This window comes from Acomys russatus, chromosome 15 (genome assembly GCF_903995435.1).
Source record: "Acomys russatus chromosome 15, mAcoRus1.1, whole genome shotgun sequence".
Lineage (NCBI taxonomy): Eukaryota > Metazoa > Chordata > Mammalia > Rodentia > Muridae > Acomys > Acomys russatus.
Window position 1 is genome coordinate 7,092,668 of NC_067151.1, and position 23,155 is coordinate 7,115,822.

A 23,155-nucleotide genomic window follows, 5' to 3' on the forward strand; every position below is an offset into this window, starting at 1 on the left:
GCTCAGCCAGTGTGTCTACCCACTGAGCAATCCTGCCTCCAGATACGTAGGCTCAGCCAGTGTGTCAACCCACTGAGCAATGCTGCCTCCAGGTATGTAGGTTCAGCCAGTGTGTCTACCCACTGAGCAATCCTGCCTCCAGATACGTAGGCTCAGCCAGTGTGTCGACCCACTGAGCCGTCCTGCTGACCCTTAATAGTCTTGAGACATAATTACATAAAACATGAAGTAAAAAATAATGCCTTGCACTTTAGGTATTTTCTCAGCTTATCTCAAAAACTCCCTTCACCCCAGTGAAACTGGGGTACCTAGAGCTGCAAATACACTTTTATCACTTACTAACGATTAGCTTGAAAACAATGTACTTTCCTGTAAGTTTTTCAGTATTTAAGCCTCATTGACCAAACACATGGTCCTGGTCCACACAGGCCATGCCTGGGCACTCAAGCCTACAGTTGCTCCAGCATCTGAGTGGACGCCCTGTCTTCAGAAACTACTGGAAGGTGGTCAGGGACAGAATCCACAGTCAAATTGTCCGAGTGGTGTTGGTTTGGCCCAGAAAGGGGGAATTCCTGCATTTACTTAACAGTCATTCTTGAATGTCTACTGTGCGCTGGGAGGCTCTGCGGACTCGGAGGTGAACCAGGCTCACCCCCAGGGTGCACTGGCCCTGTATGAGCGTAGGGAGTTCTGGAGGGCAGCGGCAGCTTAGCTGTGTGGAACAATCCTAGATGTGGGGTGAGGTGGCTTCTGGGCAGTGAAATACAGATAGACTGACTGAACAACTGCACGAGAAAACAAAGTCAGTCAACACCACTCTCCAACACCCAGGCACCCATCAGCCTCTGTAGCTAAGTCCCTAAGCTCTGTAGCTCCACTTACTGTTCTCCATGTTTGCTTCAGGAGCCAGCGCCTCATACTGAAGGCTGAACACCGCTCACTTCAAGGAAAGCCAGAGTCCAGGCTGAAACCCACAAATAACCATGGCAACCTGCTTAGCATGCTCCGCACATTACCGCCTTAATGAAGACTCCCAGCTAATGTAGAGGCAAGTGGCTACTTATTAACTCAACTCACCTGGGCTACACTCACCAGCAGGAGTAATTGCCCTTAATTGTATCACAGCTTAAGAAGTGACACGGTTAAATCTCCATCACTGGGGCCAGCAAGCTCAGTTCGTAAATTTGGAGGGCTGTTTCCAGACCTCCCTGCTCCAAGGACAGTATTTCCCTTACACAATCAGTTTGATACATAGTTGTGCCAATGTTTAACTAGTGGCGCTCAAAGCCACTAAGAAATTCACTGAAGCAAATTCAGGCATCTGATTTCATACAATGATCCAAACCGAGTGAGTAGCGCACACACAAGTCTCAAACACATCGAAACGTGCTGTTTCTAGACTATTTGGTCCCTTCTGTTTCTTCTATTGCTCGTGTAAGCAGCGTATTTAACTGTTCTCCAACTTATAAGAAAACAAGACAGAATGGCTAATAGCGACGACAAAGTGACAAATGTGTCGTTAACGCATCTATTTACTTAGGGTCTGAGAGGGTGTAGGGGAAATGACTACAGAGTGAGGAGGGTTTGGAGCCGTTAGCCTGGAGTGTTGCAGGTATGACATCGATGCATCTTGCTTGCAGTGATGGCACAGTCAGGGAGCCACAAGAGGTCAGTTTGAGATGCCAGCCTTGCTGAGAGGGCGAGTTAGGTTCTGGCAGCCTACAAGTCCCAGTGGAGGAGAGCAGAGAATGTCAGAAAAGCGGCCAGCTCTTCCTTCTTCCAAACTCCAAAACTGACACGCTTCTGGTCAGCCCTGGTTAGCCCGCTGTCTACTTTGACAGCAATACACCTTGGTTAGCTTGTTTCAGTGAGTGCCATCGCTGCTTTGCCTCATCTTCATCCCCACAAAAAGTTAAAGGGTTCTCCTTCTCAGTTTTAAAATGTATACGGGAATGGCTGAACCAGACAGCAACTAGCGCCCATGCCATGCACTGAACCAGTTACAGAGCGGTTGGTGCAGGAGGCAGATGCCTGACACAGCCCAGGCTTGCTCCACAGTGAAGTGGGGATGGCCCAGGGTTTGAGGCAAAACAGACTAACATTAACAGCATCGTGATCACCCGAAGAAGCAGATGTACCCTGTCCTATAGGGATGTGAGCCATAAGAGCGACAAACAGATTCAAGGTCAGGAGGCATGACTAATGAAACAGGGCGGGGCAGCCAATGCCTTCTGAGGACTTTTCTGCTTAACCTCACTAGGGGAGGTATGGCCACATGGGGTCACGTGGTTTTAGTTCTTCATACCTCTAGGACTTAGGCACTTGAGAAGATCCAGTTAGTACAGGCTGAGACAGGAACTGCTCCTGTGCACTCTGAAACACCTGTGTGCCCTGCAGCATCTCTGAACCCCCAGCTTCTCACCTGCACCAGGTAAGGTAAGTCCTGAACTTACAGAGCTCCTGTGAGGTCTAAGTGGATTATGGAAGGCGTTATGCTAGTAGCAACTGTGTGCACATGAATACACATACCACCTACGTGTGCCAGGGCTGAGGTTGGTGCTCTCTGTTCCTGTCCTCCTTGCTCTTTGGAGCAGGTCACCTCACTGACCCAGAGCTCGTCATTATGGCTAGATGGGCTAAGACCACAGGGGCTTAGTTCTGTTATTTTGAGTCATTTTCTTCTATTGCTGGGACCAAACCTGGGGCCTTCACCACGGAGGTAAAGAGATTTAGAAATGGCTGTTTTACCTCCCAAGAGACCACTTTGTCACTGCAGGCAGCCACAGAATGACTTCCCTTTCTCTGAGTGGAAAGCCAGCTATGTGGGCGGAGAGGAGATTGCAGGCCAGGACACTGTGATCGTGGGGCTTCATCGGCGATGCTGCACCTCTCCTCGTGCCCAGGTCTTCTAGAGAACGTGGGCAGGGACACTTAACACCGTGGTAGCATTAAACTTGAGCAGACACATCGAATGACAGTGCCTGACACACATGGGGCCTTGGGTAAGTGGCTCGCTCAGAGCCTGAGTGTCTTTCCTGAAACACAGCCAACACGCGTGGACTTACGGTTGCCAGGGTTCCAATGACTTAAAGATGGCTCATCTCTCTGTGCTTAGGGCAATGACACACCTCTGTGATGGTATACTGATGGACGCATGTCCTCGCTATCCAAACTCGGGGATATACAACAACAGTGAGAGCAAACCCAACGGCAGGCTAGACTTCCTTGTGGCCTGCCAACTGTAGCCATTGTGGTGGGCTGAAAATGGGGGGGGGGGGGGGGGGGGGAGAGGCTGTGGAAGTCAGGAGGGAGGACTTGGGAGATCTCTGCACCTTCTCAATTTTACAGGGAACCTAAAACAGTTCTAAAAATAAAGACTACAAAAAAATACTCTAAGAAAGTTCTCCATTTCTGTGAATCTAAACTACCTTTGCTTGTTCTGTTTGTCACAGTCCCTTAGGGACTCGGGGTGGGAGAATGGCAGTTCTGGGAGCACAAAGACATGGAGAAACCATAGCCGAGTACAAAACTGGCGATCTTCAGTGCAGAGCTAGACAAGGTCAAGTTCCAGACCGTCTTAACAACTGTGCTTCCTCGACAGGGTTCTTATGCGACCTCAATGGCGGAAACAAGTCAAGTCTGATGGAAATACACCGTGAGGACAGTGTCAGGATGGCCCAGGGAGAGCTGCCTCCCTCATCGCAGTATTTTAGACTTTGCCATTCGCTGTGAAAGGTGGAATGTTTGCTGCTGATGGAATAAATTCAGCCATATTACACACTGATGTGCTCTTTGACTTTAAATCATTGGTGGGCAAAAGAAAATGATATAGAAATAATTTAGTTTTAAATATTTTCTTAAAAGTTTTCTTTTGAAAGATTTTTTTCTGAATAACTTAGATCTTAAAGTCTTAGTGGGAAACAAGACAATGTTAGGGGTTTGTTCTTAGCCTTGCTGTACCACAGCTCATGGATATTAATGACTCAACATGATGAGCCTGCTGGCCTAACATGGCCTGCAGTTCACAAAAGGCTTCGAGTGGTCCCTTCAAAACAGGTTTCACAATACCGTAAGTCAACAGCTGTTCACAGATCCAGTACTGCTGTATTTATTAGCATTATATCATCATCTGCCCCCCAGGCTTCATGGAAGGAGGGAGGGCAGCAGGGAGGGTGTGCGTGCGTGCGTGCATGTACGTGTGTGTGTATGTGTGTGCGCGTACGCACGTGCATGCACGACACACACATGCTTCCTATGACACTCAAGTGGTGTTTGGAGATAGAAGATATTAAAAACATGGACAGTAAATGCCCCCGCTGTGCCAGGAACACAAAGTCCCACCATCTCTATGTAGAAGCAGATGGACACAGATGGCACTGCGTGGGGCACCTCAGTCAAGGAATCCATTTCCTAGACTGATGCTGATGTTGGTGGAGTCTCTGCTTATATCAAAGTGCCAGAAGCTATTTCCGAGAGGACTAATAGGAAAAGGGTTAATTAACTTCCTACCTTCTGTTCCTGGTTGTCTACTGTCTTCTGCTTGTGAATTAATTAGGCTATAACAATTTTTGGTTAGTGAGTTGGGTTTTTATGCTTTCCCCGACAAGAAATAAAATTTCATTATACTTAAGTGTTTTCATCTTCATCTTTTCAGATTTATTTATTGTATGCTTGCTATATGAAGGAATGTGCACCACACCCATGCTTGGTGTCCGGAGTCCAGAAGAGGGCACAAGATCCCCTGGAAGTGGAACTTTGGATGGTTGTGACCTGCCATATGGGTACTGAAATCAAAGCTGGGTCCTATAGAAGAGGAGCTAGTACTTTTAACTGCTGAGCCGCCTTTCAGGTCCCATGCTAGCTAACTTTTTTACAAGAAAAGGAACAAACAGAACCCACGCCTACTTCTTATTGCATTTTAGACACTGATACAGTCAAAAAGAAACTCATTTGCATTCATAGAAAGTGCACCCTCCCCGTTTTTAAGGTTCCTCTGAGACACTTGGAACGTCCCTGTTTCTATGCATGTTTCAAATATACCGAGTAAATATTGTCTCTGAAGATGAGTCCAGAGTTCTCAAAATGTTTGTCCGCTTCCACTGCAGGGGTCTTGCCTCATGCAGGGAAATGCTATAGATATATTTCTAAAGTAAATCAGAGGTAAAACGCATTATTAGATTCTCCAATTAGATCTCCAGTCATTTACCACCCTCAGCCTAATTGTTTCAAGGCAGTTTGGCCTCAAGTTGAGCAAGCTCTCAATAATTTTTATTTTTTCTGATTAATCTTTATGATTTTATTCCAAGACACTAAAATGTCTCTAAAACATTTTTCCTCTATTAATTAGGCAGTGGAGTGCCAGACATCGTTGTGTGTACTTTGTGGCTTGGGAGACTCCGGCAAAAAGCAGTCCAGGCATACATCTCTGGTCATCCAAGGATTCAATAGCAGGTCTAGGATTGAGAGAGAGATCTGGCCACGGTGCCCAGAGCGGCACCAGTGAGGCTGACCATCCATGCCAAAAATGTGATGCAAGGGAACGCTGAGAACATGCGCTGGGGTCTTGACCCTCAAAGCCAATCGTTTACGTTAGTAATGCATTTTGAGAATGGAAACAGGAGTTTGCTCCGTGACAGAGAAACACTGAGACAGTTCATTCACTCACTCTGGCCCCTTTTTTGTTCCCTACAGTGTATTCTTTTGGAGTTTAAAGAAACCCTGAAGCTAAAAGATGCACGCGTCCATGAGTGGGTCTGTGTGCGTGTGTGCGTGCATGTGTGTGTGCGTGTCTGCATGTGTGTGCATGTGTGTGTTAATGCGTGCGTGTGTGTATCACCAGAAGCGGAAGTGCCATAGGGCTCTGCAGCACCCCCAGCTGCTGAGGGAAAGTGCCACAGATACCAAGGCTGACAAGGGGAGCGAGCAGTGACTCGGTGACTCTTTTTCCCATTCGTTAGCTCTCCTTAGGCCCAATATCTCTGGAGCCTCACTCTGGGAACACTCACTGTCTGATCAAAACCCTGAGCAACAGATTAGCCATAAATACATTCCTGGAATTACCATCCTCCTGCCTCAGTACTGCGCACAGCTACCAGGAACATGGACCGATGAGGGTCAGGCTCAACATCCACTCCAATTCCATTACAACAGGCAACATTTCATTTTGGAAACATAGACAAATGCATCTTCTGAACTGTCAGCCCAGCGCTATGACCTGGAGCCGACGAGCTGGTCCTGTGCCTAGTGTGTGTATTAGGTTAGCTTGGCTTTATGAGAATGTTTACGCAGGATGTTTTTTTTTTTTTTTTTTCCTCTTTTCTTTTCCTTGCCTAACGTGGGAACCAGAAACATTCACATCGTCTCTGCTGGATCTGTTAAGAATAATAGACCTAATCATTGCAAGGCCAACCTAATCTAATCTTTGCTTTTCTGCTGAAATTAAAATCTCTTGTACTGTCTGTTCACTGTTTAGAGCTAATTCGTTTTCTCAGCAAGATGAGCTCTTCCGATATGCCACATACCTCAAGAGGCCTAGCACACAGCTGTAAGTCAAGATATACGTTTGCTAGTTGAATAATCATAATCCAAACACTAGGTATAAAACTTGGTCCTCCAGACACAAGGCAGTGCTGTAAGGCTGTTTCCGGGATATGGACTGGGAATCTTGCACCCCAAAGGCGTGAATCCACAGGAAAGAAATGCCCTACCTGAGACAAATTGACTTTCAACATAGGCGAGCTGCATGGACTCTTGCTGTTTCATCAGGAGGCAAAGGGTTTATCATTTGGGCCAAGCTGACCTGTAGGATTCCCACATGGGGAATAGGAAGGGGGGCGGGGGGGATATACTAACCTATTTCACTTTCCAGTCAAAGAAATAAATGTAAGCAAAGTTCCTAGTGCCTGCCTCTTCGCTCTCAATACACAGATTTTTCCTTCAGAAAGCTTAAAATATATTTGAGTCCCTGGGCCATCTGACATGTATATGCATGCCTGTGTATGTGCATGCTTGCGTGTATGTGTGCATGTTGGTACAGGTGAATGTGTGGAGGCCAGGAGTCAACACTGGCTCTGTGCTCAGGACGGCTGCTTCTTGCTTCACCACAGGGCCTGTCACTGGGACCCGATGATGCTAGACTTGCCGGGTAGTGAGCTCAAGAGATTTTCCTGTCTCCACCTCCTCAGTGCTGCACGAAGCCAAGTGCAGCACACACACCTAGAATCTCAGCTCTTGGGAGGTTGAAACAGGAGGATCGGAATTTTAGGGTCGTCCTTGGCCACACAGCAGGATCAACCTGGGATACACGGAACTACCTTAAAGACAGAGACAGGGCGGAAAAAAAGGTGGGGGGGGGGCGGGGAGGCAGACAAACAATGCTAACAGGGCTGTGACATATTCAAGTCCAGTGTTTTCTCCTTGATCAGGAGTCAAGAGCTGAGGTTGAAGGCTTGGCTTCAAAGGACTATTCATGAGCGCTTACTTCCAGACACTGAGGAAGGTCATCTTCAAACCAAAGTCAGGCTGTCCTCATCCTGTAAAATCCCAGGAAAACTTCCACAAATAGAATAAGAATGCATTACGCTCAGGACTCACATCACTTTAATAACTTTCTGAGAGCACTGACAAATTTAATTTAGAAAAGATAAATTTGGGCTCCAGCTCATAAAATTAAGAAAAATATTGTTCCTAATGTCAAACTTCTTAAATTGCCAGCTCTATTTAGGCAAGTGACTTATTTGATGAACAAGGGGAGCCTTAGTATCTCTGCCTCCCTCCCTCTCTCTGCCCGCCCCTCTGTCTTCTCTCAAAGGAGCAAGCATGCACTGACTCCTAGCTCAGGCACTATTTCCTGTCATGTCTGAACTTCTCATGACAGCCACCCTCACTTGTACAAATGCATCTAGAACTTTTGCTCCATCCAGAGGAGCCACTCTCAACCACGGCAAGGTCTCCACGAGGCACCCTTGGGGGCTGTACCAACAGGACAGGGATGCAGAAGAACAGGGAGCCTCACTGTGCAGGCGCTCCAGGATTAGGAACATGTGAAGTGACAGCATCGCCCCTTCTGTGCTTTGTGTTTAGGGAGAACTAGAAAATATCCCCAAGGAAGGTCTGTCCTAGTCTCAAGAGAAGCAAAGGTCCGGAAGAGAATGTAAAACCTGGGAAGATCCCCTACTCCTGGCTCTCAAGTGTATCATGACTTTTGCTAGTTCAGAATGCTTATCCTTGCTGGTCCTCTGTGGCCGAGAACTTCCTCCCAGGAAGAATGATGATCCAAAGACATATATTCAACAGGATGGATGCTTTTGCATATAAAAGATGCCTTTGATCTCCAACGCACTGGCAAGCGTCCCCACAGGATAATGGGCGCTTTATTTTCTTCCCACCTGGACGCCCAAGCCAGTCAAGGTCAAGTTCAAACAGGATCACCCCTGAGAAAGCTGGTTTGTGTGCATATGGTGCAAACTCCCAGAACATGGCCCCTGTGCACTGAATTGGAGGATTTTCCATGGTTACTACTATGTCCTCGTGAGTTCTCCCTCCCTCCGTCACCTCTTTCTATGAATATTGTATTTACTTCCACTCAGACATCAACAAAACAGCTGTGTCTGTTGATGTTCGGTCCCTACCTGCTGCAGGCGTGGCTGGCATACCCTGCCCTCTACCCTGAACTCTCCAGCCCTGAGGCAGGGATTCCCCTCTCCCAGAGGCTCTTCACTATAAAATCCAGACATTTTGGTTCCCTCCCTCTCTCCTCCCCTACTGCTCCCAATAAACCTGCATTTCTATAACTTTGTCTTGCCATTAGCTCATTCCGTTATAACCTATGACTTAACCTTTAAAAACAAACATCAACAATATTTTTTTTTTCTTTGTCATTAAAGCTGACAAAAAGCACCCGGTGCCTTTCTGTGCCCCTCCTGGCAGCCCTGCATATTAGATGCACATGACAGTATTTGTTCCTCGGAATCTCAGAGTCTGCTGGTCCAGCTTTGGTGGTTTTCCTCAGCCCAGTATCCACTCAGTACATATCTGGTTGTCACTGGCCCTGATACTGTTTCCACAGAGCCCAGTGGATCACTATGCTGCCTTCTCCCTGGTGTTTCTCTGGACCTTGGTCTCCACGGAAGGCCAAGAGAACTCGGCTGCAGGAAAGCCAGTCTACCGTCCTGACTACAGGGTGGCCCAAGAATGTGTGCGGGGGAGGGAACACTCATGCCCTGGAACAGAATGTGGTAATGCACACCGGGATACCACACTCTGTGTAGTTCAGGTGTGCCCATCCTGCGGTATACACACATCCCGTGGTAGTTACAAATGTGGCCCAACACACATGTACACCAGCATCATGTCACACTGTCAACAGGCCTGTAGTTATCACTGGCTTGGTTTTATAATAATCCTCACTTCTACCCAATTCTGATCAGAACCTTTGCTAATAGACAAATCTGTCACCACGAACTTCCACTGAGCTCATAATTATTCCGAAATACCACTGGCTCCTGTCACCTGACTAGCCATTTTCTAAGGAAATCAAGTTAGGTTACGTAAATACGATGTGGAAGCTTGGATCTGATTTCTACATCTCCAAGTGTCTCTGATTTGATCTGGTTAATTTGATATCACAGCACCCATAGTTAGAGAGCACAGTTGCCATCTGTGCATCACCCACGGCGGCGGCGGCGGCAGGCTGGTAAACATGCCTGTCCTGGTGGTTACTGAATATTTAAAGAGGCACCATTGCTCCCAGGTCCTATTTTCCTTTGCTCTCGTGACTAATATCATGTGATTATACAGTGGGGACTGGAATCTGACAATGGTCTGTTTTGATAATTTCTCTCCATCATCTGACTTTAAAAGGGGGGAAACGCGTATCCCTTCTCACATTAGGGTCTTTCGAATGCTTAAGGACTCCGGAAGGGGCAGGGTTCCCAAGCAAGAGTGAGGTGGGGTGAGCACCAAAGCCGTGCCATGAGCATCCTTCTCACCTCTTGTTCCTGTCCTCCCACTGCAGCGTGTACACGATGTCATCGGCCGTGTGCGTCTTGGAGTTCCCATCTCCCCACTTCAACTTCAGGCTCTGAGGACCAGATGCCGCACACTCCAGCCTGGGAGGCAAGGGCGGCAGCGGCCGAGTTTTTACTTTAATGAACTGACTAAATGGTCCGACTCCAATGTCATTGACAGCCTGGATTCTGATCCTAGAGACGAGGAGAAAAAGACAATGCAGGTTTAAGAAGTTGAATTTCCTGTATTCAAAAGGAACATTTGCTGGACTATTTTCTTCCTGCCCCTAAAACAAAGCTTTAGAAGAGCAAGTGAGCACTGGGCCGCACAGAAGAGAAGTTATGTGCTGTTTCTAAACAGAGTGAAACGGTGGATTAACAAATACGCCTTAGGATCCTAGCTGGAAAAAAGTAAGTTTTTGTCTGAAGGACTTGGGCAGACAAGGTCACTCTGGTCCAGCCACTGACAAGTAACTTAAAGCCAGCTTTGGAATTAGACGATGCATAAAGAATTCATTAAAAACAAACAAACAGACAAATTCCCAACAGGACGTCTGGCCTCTCCCCTCAGCCATGACTTTGCAAATCCTTAGCCGGAGCTGAAAGAGCACCTGCTGGCAGTGGCAAGTGTTCCGTGGGTGTACAAAACTCTCAGCTGGGTGCTGACTGTGTACAGTAAAGATGTTTCCGCCCTGCCCCCCACGACTAGGAACTTAAAATCTAGTAGACTATCTCCATATACACTGAGGACATTGTTCCTATTGTCCTTTTCCTTCTAAGTCCCAACTTGTCCATGATCCACAGTTCGCTAGTCACCTGGTGCTGCGTACCCTGCCCTGCACAACCACATCTCCCCACTGTAAGGGCATTGCTCCTCTGATATTCTGAACACAGGACTTCCCTTCTCCTTTCTTCTATATAAAACAAGCGTCTACTGCAATGCCACTTGATGGACAGAACTCTCAAGTTAACCTCATGTCTGCCCAGCTTCACCCATGGTAAGTCCGCTGAGGCCTGACAGCCAGCTTCTCCATGATGCCCTACAGAGCTCCAGCGGTACCCTCTCTCGGGATCTCTCCAGGAATCTGAACTCAAAATCACTGGGTTTGCTGAACTGTTAGCAGCTCAAAGAGTTTCAATAGTTAAACTTGACTTGAATTTACAACATAGCTTTTCAAAACAAATGGAAATGAAGAAGATAGTCCAAGAAGAACTATCCATGAAGAAATATCATTTTTATACATTTCTGATTTACTTTCATGTGATTCTCATATATAGTTTTTAGTGCTCATATTTAAGCAGAAAGCACCACATAAGCATCACAATAGTAAAGCATAGCGCACGAGCCAAAGTCTTTAACCCTAAGGAGTGCACAAGTCAACCTAGAGTATGTGCAATTTTAGAAAAGAAAGGTTGCTTCTGCGCGAGACCGAGCACAACCCTCCACTCCTCTCATTCCTCTTGAGCAAAAGGCCTCTGAGAGGTAAGGCTCAGCTGGCAGAGGGCAGGAAGAGGTTTTATTTTCCCCTTTATCATCCCAGGGGCTGAATTAAGGTTAGGCGCGGGCCTCCATGTGGGAAGAGCCGCCGAGATGGCCAGTTCCCAGGGTGTGCATGGCTTGGAGTGGGTGGGAAATCTCCTTTCTCCATGCCCTCATTCCCTACACACCTTAAGCAACACGACCTTGCTTCCAGCCTACAACAGAAAAAGCAGATGATCATAGTGATTGATCATATTGATTGATCATATTGATTGACCTAACAACCCAGTGCCTACTTGCAGGTAAAACGCTCTGCAAACTAGGAGGACAGAGCCTCTTTGGTCTGAAAAGGGAACTCTAATGAAAAGGTCCACAGCTGCCACAAGTGGCAGAGGACATAGTTTCCCTTTAAGACTGGGAGCCAGATCAGCAAGGCCAGACCACAGCAAGGGCGCTTGGTGCTCTCACCCTCCTATTTAGCAGCATTTGTTAGGAATACCAACCAGCGTTGCTAACAAAACTACAGAGATTAAAAAAAAAAAAAAAAAAAAAAAAGAATCCACAAGATGGTGCTGAAGAGAGTACAGAGAGCCTACTGAACAGAGACAAAAAGCAGCCACAGAAGGGAGGAGTCACAGGAACAGTGTCTGTTCTCCCAGAACTGGCTACAGGTATGACGTAATGCCGGCACTGGGGAAGCGGAAGCAGGGGGAATGAACACTCAAGGCCAGCCTGGGCTGCCATGTAAGGTTTTGTATCTAAAACTAAATAAATACATACAAGAAGAAATCAACAAGTCCTGGCAGGGTTCTTAGGAGGTAAAGATGAGCTAATTCTAAACGTTATATGGAAAGGCAGTGACCTAGGCCATACCAATGTGAAAAACAGAGGAAATGTGGAAGAACAGGGCCACCTGACTGTAGGAGAGACTATAAAGCTCCAGTATGAGGGCAGTGCCGGAGGGACAGAGGCCTAGATCAATGGGACAGAATAGAGGCTCCAGAAATAGACCTACACAAATACGGCCAATTGATTTTTGGCAAAGGTGTGAAGGCAACTCAATGGAAGAAGGACAGTCTTCTCAACAACTGCCTCTGGTAGCAATTGGATGGCAACGGGAAAAAATAAAAATGTCAACTTAAACGTCACACCCTTAAAAAAAAAAAAAAAAAAAGGCACAAACATTGACCTAAGATCTAAATGTAGAATATAAACTTTTAGAAAATAAAACACTGGAGAACATTTCCTTTACCTAGAACTGGAAAAAGGTTTTCATAGGTGACATGAAAGTCATGTGTGTGACAAGAGAGAGAGAGAAAAAAAATAACATCTGGGTTTTATCTGGATTTAAACCATTTTCCATGTTAAGAGATTGAAGGCAAGTTAAAGACTGGGAGAGAAGACCCCACAGTGGGCATTAGACAAAGAATTTGTATTCAGAATACACAGTGTCCTCCTCAGAACTCAAAAGGGTGGATGATGTACTTCAGAGTGGAGACCCAGAAGCTCACATACTACCCCCCCCACCCCACCCCGCCTGCTCCATCCATCCACACACACAGACTAGGGAGCTAGGGAAGGAGATGTTGGGAGGAGCAGGAGGAGAAGAGAGGGAGAGGGAGAGAAGGGAGAGAGGGAGAGAGAGAGAGAGAGAGAGAGAGAGAGAGAGAGAGACAGACAGACAGACAGACAGACAGACAGACAGACACAGAGACAGAGACAGAGACACAGACACAGAGAGATCCAGAAAGACATAGAGAGAGAAAAGGGTCGGGGAGAACAGCATTAAACGAGCAAGGAAATGCTCCATACTTGTCATTAAAAAATATGTAAATTAAAAGCCCCATGATATCATTGTAATTTTTTTTATTTATACTTACATGTATGTACATTTGTGTGTATATAAAATGTGTACATGAATGAAACAAGCTACACTGCTCTTGAAAACTCCAAACACATGTCAAACATTTGTCATGCTCTTAGGTATTCCCTCTAGACAAAGTCATGGCAACAGTCCACACAGATGCTCACACACAGCTTTATCCAGAACACCTGAAATTAAATACTTATCCTCAGTAGATGACAAAAAGGCCATCAGCTATCACGAAGAGCCTTACTTTCCCTATTTGTCCCCCTCCCCCTTTTTGAGACAGGGTTTATCTGTGTAGACTCAGCTGTCCTGAACTCGCTTTGTAGACCAGGCTGGCCTCAAACTCACAGAGATCTGCCTGCCTCTCCCTCCCAAGTGCTGGGATTACCGGTGTGCACCACCATGCCCAGCTTACTTTTCCTACTTCTATTGTACAAGGAGAGTCACCTAAAACAACAGTGAAAGGCTAAAACTTCTTTGCCTCGCACAGGAGCCTTAGAAACGGTTCACTGTACTAACAGCGGCCCCCTTCTCCACACCCAGGCCTGAAAGGAAACAAATGCTTCTGCAACCAGAGAGGGGAAATCCTCGGAGAGCAAGCCAACATGGTGCTGCAGCGACGATGACCCATCTCCTCTCAGGAGAAGGGCAGCCAGACAGTAAACCGACCTCTTTGTCAACAACACAACCAACATCTTCACCTTTGCAGTGACTAAGCCAGCATCTCTTCCCATCATTTAGGACGGGGTACACCTCCAGCCTCAGGCCGGGATGCTTCCTGTCACTGCTTGTCCACAGCTCTCCCTTTGTGTCCCAGGAGGCCCTTCGTGTGCTCTAGGCAGCCCAGCAGTCCTCAATACACATTAGGTGGAGGGCAATGTGCTGCTTAGGACTGCTGCTCTGCTGTGCTCAATACCACAGGATGAGGAGAACCAAACCTCAGAGAGATGAAGTTATTTGTAAGAAAAAAATGACAAAAAAAAAAAAATCCAAGTTTTAGACAGTTTAATTAAATTCATTTATGTCCCCAAAGGCTCAAGAGCAGCGTTTCTCACGGTGGTTTTTGACCCCCCCCCCCCCGCAACGACCTTTTCACAGGGGTTGCATATCAGATATGTACATTATGATTTATAATAGTAGCAAAATTACAGTTATGAAGTAGCAATGAAAATCAATTTATGGCTGGGGTCACTGCAACATGAGGAACACAGCACCAGGAAGGTTGGGAACCACTGCCCTATAGTATTTAGGTGCGACTGGGCTCTTGACATCTCTGAGCCTGTGGCTCTCTATCTGGCTACATTTGCTGGCACTTTATCTTTCACTTGATATTGTAGCATCGGCCACCAATGTCAGCAAGAATCCTGTGGTGCCACAGCTTCATCCTTTTGCGGGCTCTTTAGAGGTCATCAACACCTTTAAGCAACAGTTTCCTCATTGATGAGGATGGTACCACCTTTGCTGAACTGACAAATGGAACAACTAAGATGAAGGAATTGGGGTATACTCAGAATTTTCAATATCTTTCAGTCTGATTCAATCAGGAAAGAATTTGAAGTGGCCAAAAGCATGTTGGTGAACTCCAAAATGATGCTTTATTGAGTTCTTGAGTGGCTACAAGAGCAGAGGCAGGGCCTCACATCACGGTACCAGGTCGCATTTCTAACCACAAGGCCAGAACCTTTGTCTACGTGACAGTGGAGGGACCTGGAGCTCAGCTCTGTTCAGTGGGTCATGCTGGCCTGCATGTGGGACGAGCTCAGATGTGAGAGAGAGAGTGCACTGCGTTCCTTTTGGGTCAGACTCTTCCTGCATTCTTACACTCTGTATTTTCTTATCAAAGCTTGGACCTAACATGGCTGTGAATCCATTCAAGGGATAATTTTTATTTAAATCACAGTCAGGTCTCCAACCGTTCTCTGCCAGTCAGAGCCAACAATTTTATTTTCACTTTATTCAGCACTTGATTCTGAAACCATAGAGTTAGACTTGAGAACCCTCACTCTGACTATCCCTCACCTTTACAAACACACACGGTCTCTCAGTGACAGCAGCTATCCGTGCCACCGATGCATGGAGCAAACACTAATTAGTGCTAATGACAAAAGAACACTTGATGCTGAAACCGAGCTGAGAGCTGGTAACACAAAGCTGTTTTACTCTCTAGGGGAATTGCAGATTTGGAGCAGAGGAGGTTCGGAAGGCTGGAGAGGACCGAGGGACACGGAATAATTCCCAATTTCTAAGTCCCTGTGACAGGGACAGAATGGTGAACAGGACACACTAACCTGAATAACAACTAGGAATCCACTTCAGAGAATAAAAAAGAAAAACAAGCTGTTTCATTAAAGTATTACGCTCTGTTCCTATTAAGATGAAATATTTCCTCTTTAGCTGAAGTACATGTTGGCCCTAAAACTCAGGTAGGATCTACACATCTATCCTTAAAACACGTGCATTATATCAGTTCTTGAAATGTAAAGGAATTCGACTGAAATACAAGGGAAGCAGAATATTGCTTTCAACTTAAGAAAGTGATGTAATCCTGAGCTAAGAATATCTTGGCCAGATTACTGTGAAAAAAAAATTAACTTTCCACAAGTTCTGCAGTATTCATCCGTATGCTGATACTACTGATTGAGTCTAACCGGGAAGCGTGCCTTTCAGGCTGGATAGGAAATCCACTATTATAGTATCTTTCTTCTAGATGCCGAGTATTTTTTTGCTTCAGAAGGTCACACATTCTTCCACAGTTTATTTTCTACGTACACCGTCAAACTTCCGATAGTAACTGGATTAAAAGAATGACAGTCAAAACAAACTGTCCTGCAGGGAGTGTCCTTAATAGGTCACCACCCAGGCCTCGTGCTGCTGGGAGTAGGATGAGGTGACTGAGGTCGGGTCCCCGGAAGGCCTGGGGTGGAGCCTACCCCGATAGGTAGGCTTCTCACGAGAAGCTTGTTTCCCCTACCACCTACCCTCTAACTAAGAAACAAAGACTACAGCTAGAGAGAATCTTCTGGAAAGGAACAAGAGAGTAAATGTGGAAAGTTCCTTTTATGAGAAAAAATGCTCAGAGGCAGCTGTTTGGGTGAGCTCTCTCTTGTATAGAAGATGGACTAGCCTAGGCCGAGCCTCTCCTGGGTGACAGCAATGCCACAAGCCCACCTGTGACACCGTAACTGCCTGATTCCTGGGCTCAACTATTTCCTACCAAAACCATGAACAGCCAGTATGCATATGCATCTAACCCAAGGACATAGTTGAAACCTCAGGCTTGCTAACACAGGCAACTGGGTGATTGGCAACTTTAGCCCCATTTCACAGATGAGGCAACAGAGGCAGGAGACAGTGAGTTGCCTCCACAGGTGGGAGAGACGCAAGCGAGGGGCCAAGCCAGGAGTAATGACTCAGAACTTGGCTCTTCCTCCCAACTGCACAGCATCTCACTATGGCGAGGTGGTCTATGATTCATTCCAGCAGGGAACAGGGCGCTTATTACATAGTAAGAACTCAATAAACGTTATTTTCACCCCTCTTTTACTTAGCGGATGTGGGCCTAAGTGAGCGCAACAAACAAAGCTATTTTAATTTTTTTGTTGTTGGGCAGCTCATGTGAGTCAGACACGTAATGAGGCTGTGATCGTAGGTGACCTCGCTAACAGAACAAGATGGAGAGAGGAAAGCTGTAGCCCCTTCTCCCTGCCCCCACCCTACTCTCCACCCCACCCCAGGGCAAATAGATCACTGCTGGACAAAGAGAGGCCGAGGGAGGCGCACTGTCAGAGGGGAATGGGGAAGTCTCCCTAGGCAGGAGTCGGGTGACAGAGTGCTGCGGCTCTCCAAGGGCGCCCAAGCCACAGCTCACAGAAGTGTGTGCGCTGATATTCCAGGACAGGGTTTTACATGTGACATGCTTCTCCTGGAAGGCTAATTAAACTAGGGCTCCACGTCCCACCCTGGACTGTTTCTTTTTAGGCAGGATATTGTTGTCAATACTACCTGCCACCAAGTGTCACCCGTGACCCACCACCAACCAGTCCTGAGTCTGCCATGAAGAGTTGTACGACAGGGAAGTTTCTGTACGTGGAAGAAAGGAGGGTGGGTTTCAGTTTCAAGTCGGCTTCTACCTCCTGCCGCCAGGGGTCCGTGATGACAACAAGGCCACTTATTTCCCAGACTCCAAATGATGGTGTTCCGAATCAGCTCCAAAGCCTCACTACTAAGACGTTTTTCTCTCTCCTTATAATGTTTTATCTAAATAATTGTTACCTTTATTTACCACTGTGTGTGTGTGTGTGTGTTTGTGTGCGTATGTGTGTGTTTGTGTGTGTGTTTGCAAACATGCTTTGGTAGAGGTCAGAGGCCATTGACTAGTGTCGGGTCCCTTCTCCCACCATGTCACTTCTGGGGCTCGAGCTCAGGTCAGCAGCCTTGGCAGCAGGCACTTTTACTTGCTGAGCCATATTGCTGGCCCTAAGTTTTATCTGCAATTCTTAACCTGCGTGTGTATGCCGTATGCCTGAGGGGGCGTGCAGAGGGCAGACGAGTGCATCGGATCTGCTACGGCTGAATCCTACAGGACAGCTGGTGGGGAGCCAAGCATGCGGGTGCTGGACCTGAGCTTCAGTCCTTTGCAAGAGTAGTATGTACTGTATTTATTGTTGCGGAGTCATTTCTTGAGCATGGTAAAATATTTTACTTTGATTGTTTGTTTTAGGCCCTGCCTGGTCTGGAACTTGCTATGTAGACCATGTCAGCCTACAAGTCACAGAGATCCACTTGTCTCTACCTCTAGACTTCGGGGATAAAAGGCATGTGCTATGCTGCCTAGCTTTTTTTTTTTTTTTTTCCATGCAAAGTAGCAGGTTTCCTGTGGCATTTTCATGTACACCTGCTTTTGCTTGACACTGACTCCATCTCCTTCCCACGAACTTTTGTATTCCCAGTGTCTTCCCCTGCACTTTTATCACGGACCCTATTTCCTTCCCATAAGGCTACTTTTCCCTTTTATCATCGGCTCCTTTCTACCGTGCTGGCCTCTACCCATTCACTCCCATGTAAAAATTAGAAGCCAAGATCCACACACGGGCGATTGAGAGTGTCCTGTATTTACTTTTTAAAGCCTAGGGCACCTCCTTTACTTCTGAGGTCTGGGGGTGAGGAGGCCTGATCCTTTGCCTCTTCTGATGTAAGCCTCCAGGGGGCACTAGTGCTGCTACAACTTGGGAAGGCACTCTGAGAACACTGCTTGGAAAGCCCCAGAGGTTTTGACAAAGCTCTAGGATGCTCTGGACTGCCTGGAGAGCCAAAGCTGGACCACTGCCCTGGGCATGAAGCTGCTCAGGCCTGAGACAGGACGGGTGATCCCAGGTGGTCCAAGCTTCTCCCAGCTTACCGACTGGGACTCTACTTGGAGGGTATGTGTAAAGGAAAGCTGTTTCCATTTTTCTCTTTGATCCAAAACACAAATTTAATTTCAGATAGAGTTCTAAACTTAAATGTAATACTTTTAAAAACTGCTTTTTAATTCCAGTCAAAATTCAAATGCAGGTTGTACCAGCAAACCCTTAATGGGTAGTTCTGATAACACCAATGGGGAAAAGACAGCTCTGTTGACTTTCCTCTGTCAGGCAGGTTTACTACAGACATGCAACTAGTCCAGCAAGACTATTGTGTAACTCCTATACTAAACAAACAGAATAAAGAGGGTTGAAGGGGTGCCTTAGTGGTTAAGAGCACCGATTGCTCTTCCAAAGGACCCAGGTTCAATTCTCTGCACCTACATAGAGGGCTACACAGTCTAAATTTGCAGGGGATATTTGGGCACTCCATGCACATGGTACACAGATATACATGCAAGCAAAACACACATTAAATGAAAATATTAAAACCATTAAAGGCACAGGTTCTTTAGCTAGGGCTCATAGATGGTGGTCTTTTTTACTGGTATTTTAATTAATTTATGGGACAGGAAAAGGTGAGGTAAAAGTTAACCAGACTGAAATTAGGTCCCTAGATTTTTTTTGGAAACAGCCATTCCCAGGGCTCACTATAACTGCTACACTTGTTTCTGGAACATAAAATCACACAGCCACCTTTGACTAGATTTCTCTACACAGTATTCAAATGTACCCCAGAGGTAAGTGCTTTCAGCTGAGCCTTCTCACAGCCATATCCCTCCTCTATCAGTTCTGACCTGAGGTCCTACTGTGTGTATCTACGGATTAAGCATGGGGCCCATGGCTGCATGCATGCTAAGCAAGGACTGCATGTTGAGCCACAGCCCCAAGCTCATGGGTACTACCTATTCAATTATTGTGACTCTACTTCCTCTTTCAAACTCCAGCCAGTCTTTGTGTACAATGCTCCTTTTACTGCTAGTCACCTGATCTCCAAAGTTGTCACATCAGAGTCCTTGACATCTTCGAGAGCTCTCTAAACCTGCCTGGCAGACTGTGGCCAAGAGAGTGCCCAATACAATGAAAGTATATAAAATGAACAAGGAAAATTCTGTTGCTGTTCTGAAAAGCCAAACAGAGAAGTATTTGGAAAAAGAGAGACGGGCAACATGAAGGCGAGCATGGCGCGCCTGGACCTCACAGCTGCTGAGCACCCTCTTTCTCGGCATCTGGAGATAAGAGATAGACTGGGGTGTACTCAGCAAACGGCTTGCTCTGCTCACATGAGAATCTGTGTTCCCAAGTGTATGGCATGATCTTATAATCTCAGCAATGGGGAGGCGGGGAAAGGAGTGGACTTGGAGCCAGTCTAGACTAAGCAGCCAGCCCCAGAGCAGGGGGAGGAGGCCTTTAATCCCAGCAGTTGTGAATTCAAGGCCAGTTTGGTCTGCACATTGAGTTCTAGGTCAGCTAGGACTATATAGTCTCAAACCAAACCAAATCAACAAAAACCAAAGCAACAACAACAACAACAACAACAAACCAACAACAACCAACCAAACAAAAACCCAACGTGAAGATCACTGAGGAAAAACAACATCAAAGGTCCCTCTGGTTTCTATAAGCATGTACACACTATGCACACATGCACATACACACAGACACACACACACACACACAAACTTGGTCTAGGAAATGAGAAAGCACTGCAGAAAACTTGAAGGAAATGACAGACTGCAAAGCAGCAATCCCATCTGCTTTCCTTTTAGCAGCCCCAGCCTAGCCCCAGCCCTAGGAAGCATAAGTTTTGTTGGAAGAGGATTTTGATATGACCAGATTGATGGAACTTGTTGTTATTGCTGCTCAGTTATAAGTACTGATACTTACTTAATCCTTACTAGATACCTGCCTAGGAAATCATCTTGTTTTCCTCTTTTACCTGCATATAACAAGTAGCAGAGCCTGAGCTGATGTTCCCCAAACCCAAAAGTGTACGGACACACTGATGTACACGCTGGAAACTGCACCGCGCACTGGATTATCACACCAGATTATCAAGAGATGCTTTTCGTCTTTCCCTGGGAACTGTCCCACTGGCTGCAGGCCTTTTAGCTTTGCGTGCATTATGGTGACTTGGAGAGAGAGCGAACTGCTTTCCAAGTCTGAAGGGCTAGGTAGCACAAACAGGTGTGCACAGTGGAAGGGACCCAGATGAGGCTGTCTGAGGGAGAAGACATCACCCAGGCTAGCTGTGCTTACCTGGTGGTAAGTAATGTCACTTTTCTCTGTCCCATTGTGAAATCCTGAAGGAAATGATGTCCTGTGACCTCTGGGGGAAATCACCAGAATGAAGGGGCCCTGTTCTGAGGCTGTCAGGTATATGGCGTGGATAGAGCATGCAGTGAAACGAATCTCAGAGAAAATATATGAAGAAAAAGGGAAGAGCAAAGTATGGGAGGGAAAGAGCCTTCAAATGTGAGGTGAAATTCTCCCTTAGAAGCTAGGAATTATGGGAATTATCACGTATTGTAGGTAACCGCAACACAAGTATTAAGCTACATTTCATTTAGTATGTTTAAAAAAAAAAAAGGAATGACTAGACTACAGTAACTTAGGAAGCACTTTTCAGCCTTGGAACTGACACTGTAGACCAGTTTTTGACACCAGCTTTGTGCACTCACCGGTATGTCGTTTCTGGAAGGAGGTCCTTCATCACATGAGTTGTAGTATTGCCCACAGTCACGCTAGTGTCTCCGAGGTCGATGTTGTAAGCAATGATTTCAGACCCATTATTGCACGGCTCTTCCCAGTTCAGTACAAGGCACACAGACGGTGAGTCCGAGTGGGCTCCGAGGGGCTCCTCGTCCAAAACACACAGAGTGGAGACAGGGTCGGGGGCAGAGGCTGGTGTCTGGCAATGGACAAGCTCACTATATGGTCCTGCACCTGCTGGATTAAAGGCCTGAAAAACAGAGGAGTGTGGCCAAGTCACACCATGGCATCAGTACATGCTAGGAACTCCAAAATAGGAAATTTTTTTTTTTTTTTTTTTTAATGTGTGTACATGCACGTCACAGTGACGTGAAGAAATAAGATACAGTGGCAGCCAGGGGTTCTTCTCAGCAGGGAAGGGAAGGAAGATGGCTTTTAGAGTGAGAATTCAGCTCGGGTCTTAAATGCATCATTTACTGGGTACATTCGCAGTACCAGCCCATTCCCTCAGTGATCACGGGTTGGTGATGCTGAGCCACTGAATGGCTGTCCAGACTGTACTGGTTAACAGGCAAAGTATTGGTAAAGCTGCACAGGCCGACAGTAGGCACCTTAACTCCCAACTGGGAAAACCGTAAACAGAACAGCAGTTCCTCAACGTTTTCTAAACTCTTTATTTCGAGCTAGTTTTAGATTCACAGAAGAGCTACAGGAAAAGTAAGCGCCCCCTAATACGCACATTTCACATGCCCAAGCATAATGATAAACTGGGGCTGGGGGGACTGGCTGCACTTCCAGAGGATCCAAGTTCAATTGCCAGGCTCCCTGGGGCAGCTCACAACCATCCGTAACTAGAGTCTCTCTGTACACCTGTGTGGGTGCTGCATGCACGTGGTACAGACAGGCATTCAGGAAAATACCCATGTATACAAGATAAAAATCAATAAAATCTAAAAAGAAAAAGAAGTTAAAAAACAGAAATAATCCGGGAAGTATCCTGGGTATAGTATATGAGCCACATGAGACCTAAATCAAATCTTGCCCCGTTTCCCAGAAATGTTCTTTTTGCATCCCAGGATTCTGTCCACTCCCCCACTTCCTTCTGCAGGCTTGGTGGTTGAGAAAACCCTCAATTTATGCATTTCTAATTCAGAGTTTTCAAGGTAAACTTAAAAGCATCTTTTACTAAGCAATACTATTGTCTATTATGTACAAATGCCTCTTGCAAATATTTACTCTGGTAATTCTTTTGTGTGTGTCCATGGTCAGGGGAGGCTGGGAATTGAACCCAACCCAAGGACTAGAGCAGGTATTTCTGCCACTGACCTATGACACTTCTTATTAAAATATCCCAAAAAACAAGGCCATAATTTCTGAGCAAAACAAAGAATGTTTTAAACCACCTTTTAGAAAAGAGTAGAGTTATAAAAGTGATTTTTTTTTTTTTGAATCTCGAATATTCCAAAGACTATTCAGGGTTGGCTTGACCACAAAGTAATGTCAAGTGTTCACAACCTGCAATTTCTATGTAGTCCACGAGTACCAAGAAGTCGGGAAGGATGGAAGAGACTGGCTCCCGGCAGCATTTCTTCAGTGCAGTGGTGATGGTATGAGAGGTGCTGACCTCGTGTCATTTCATGACAAGCACAGACATTAAAAAAACACTTAAAAAACAAAACAAAAC

At 46.2% G+C, this 23,155-nt stretch overlaps 1 protein-coding gene across 2 annotated transcripts in view; it reads right to left on the reverse strand.

Moving 5' to 3' along the window:
- The window catches only part of Fndc3b (fibronectin type III domain containing 3B), a 292,863-nt gene that overhangs the window by 8,329 nt on the left and 261,379 nt on the right, over nucleotides 1-23,155 (reverse strand). For both annotated transcript variants that reach the window (XM_051156993.1, XM_051156994.1), the window contains exons 22-23: nucleotides 21,441-21,721; nucleotides 9,990-10,202 (exon numbers count right to left, since the gene is read on the reverse strand). In XM_051156993.1, the coding sequence (XP_051012950.1) occupies nucleotides 9,990-10,202; nucleotides 21,441-21,721 (494 nt within the window). The remainder of the gene's footprint in view (nucleotides 1-9,989; nucleotides 10,203-21,440; nucleotides 21,722-23,155) is intronic.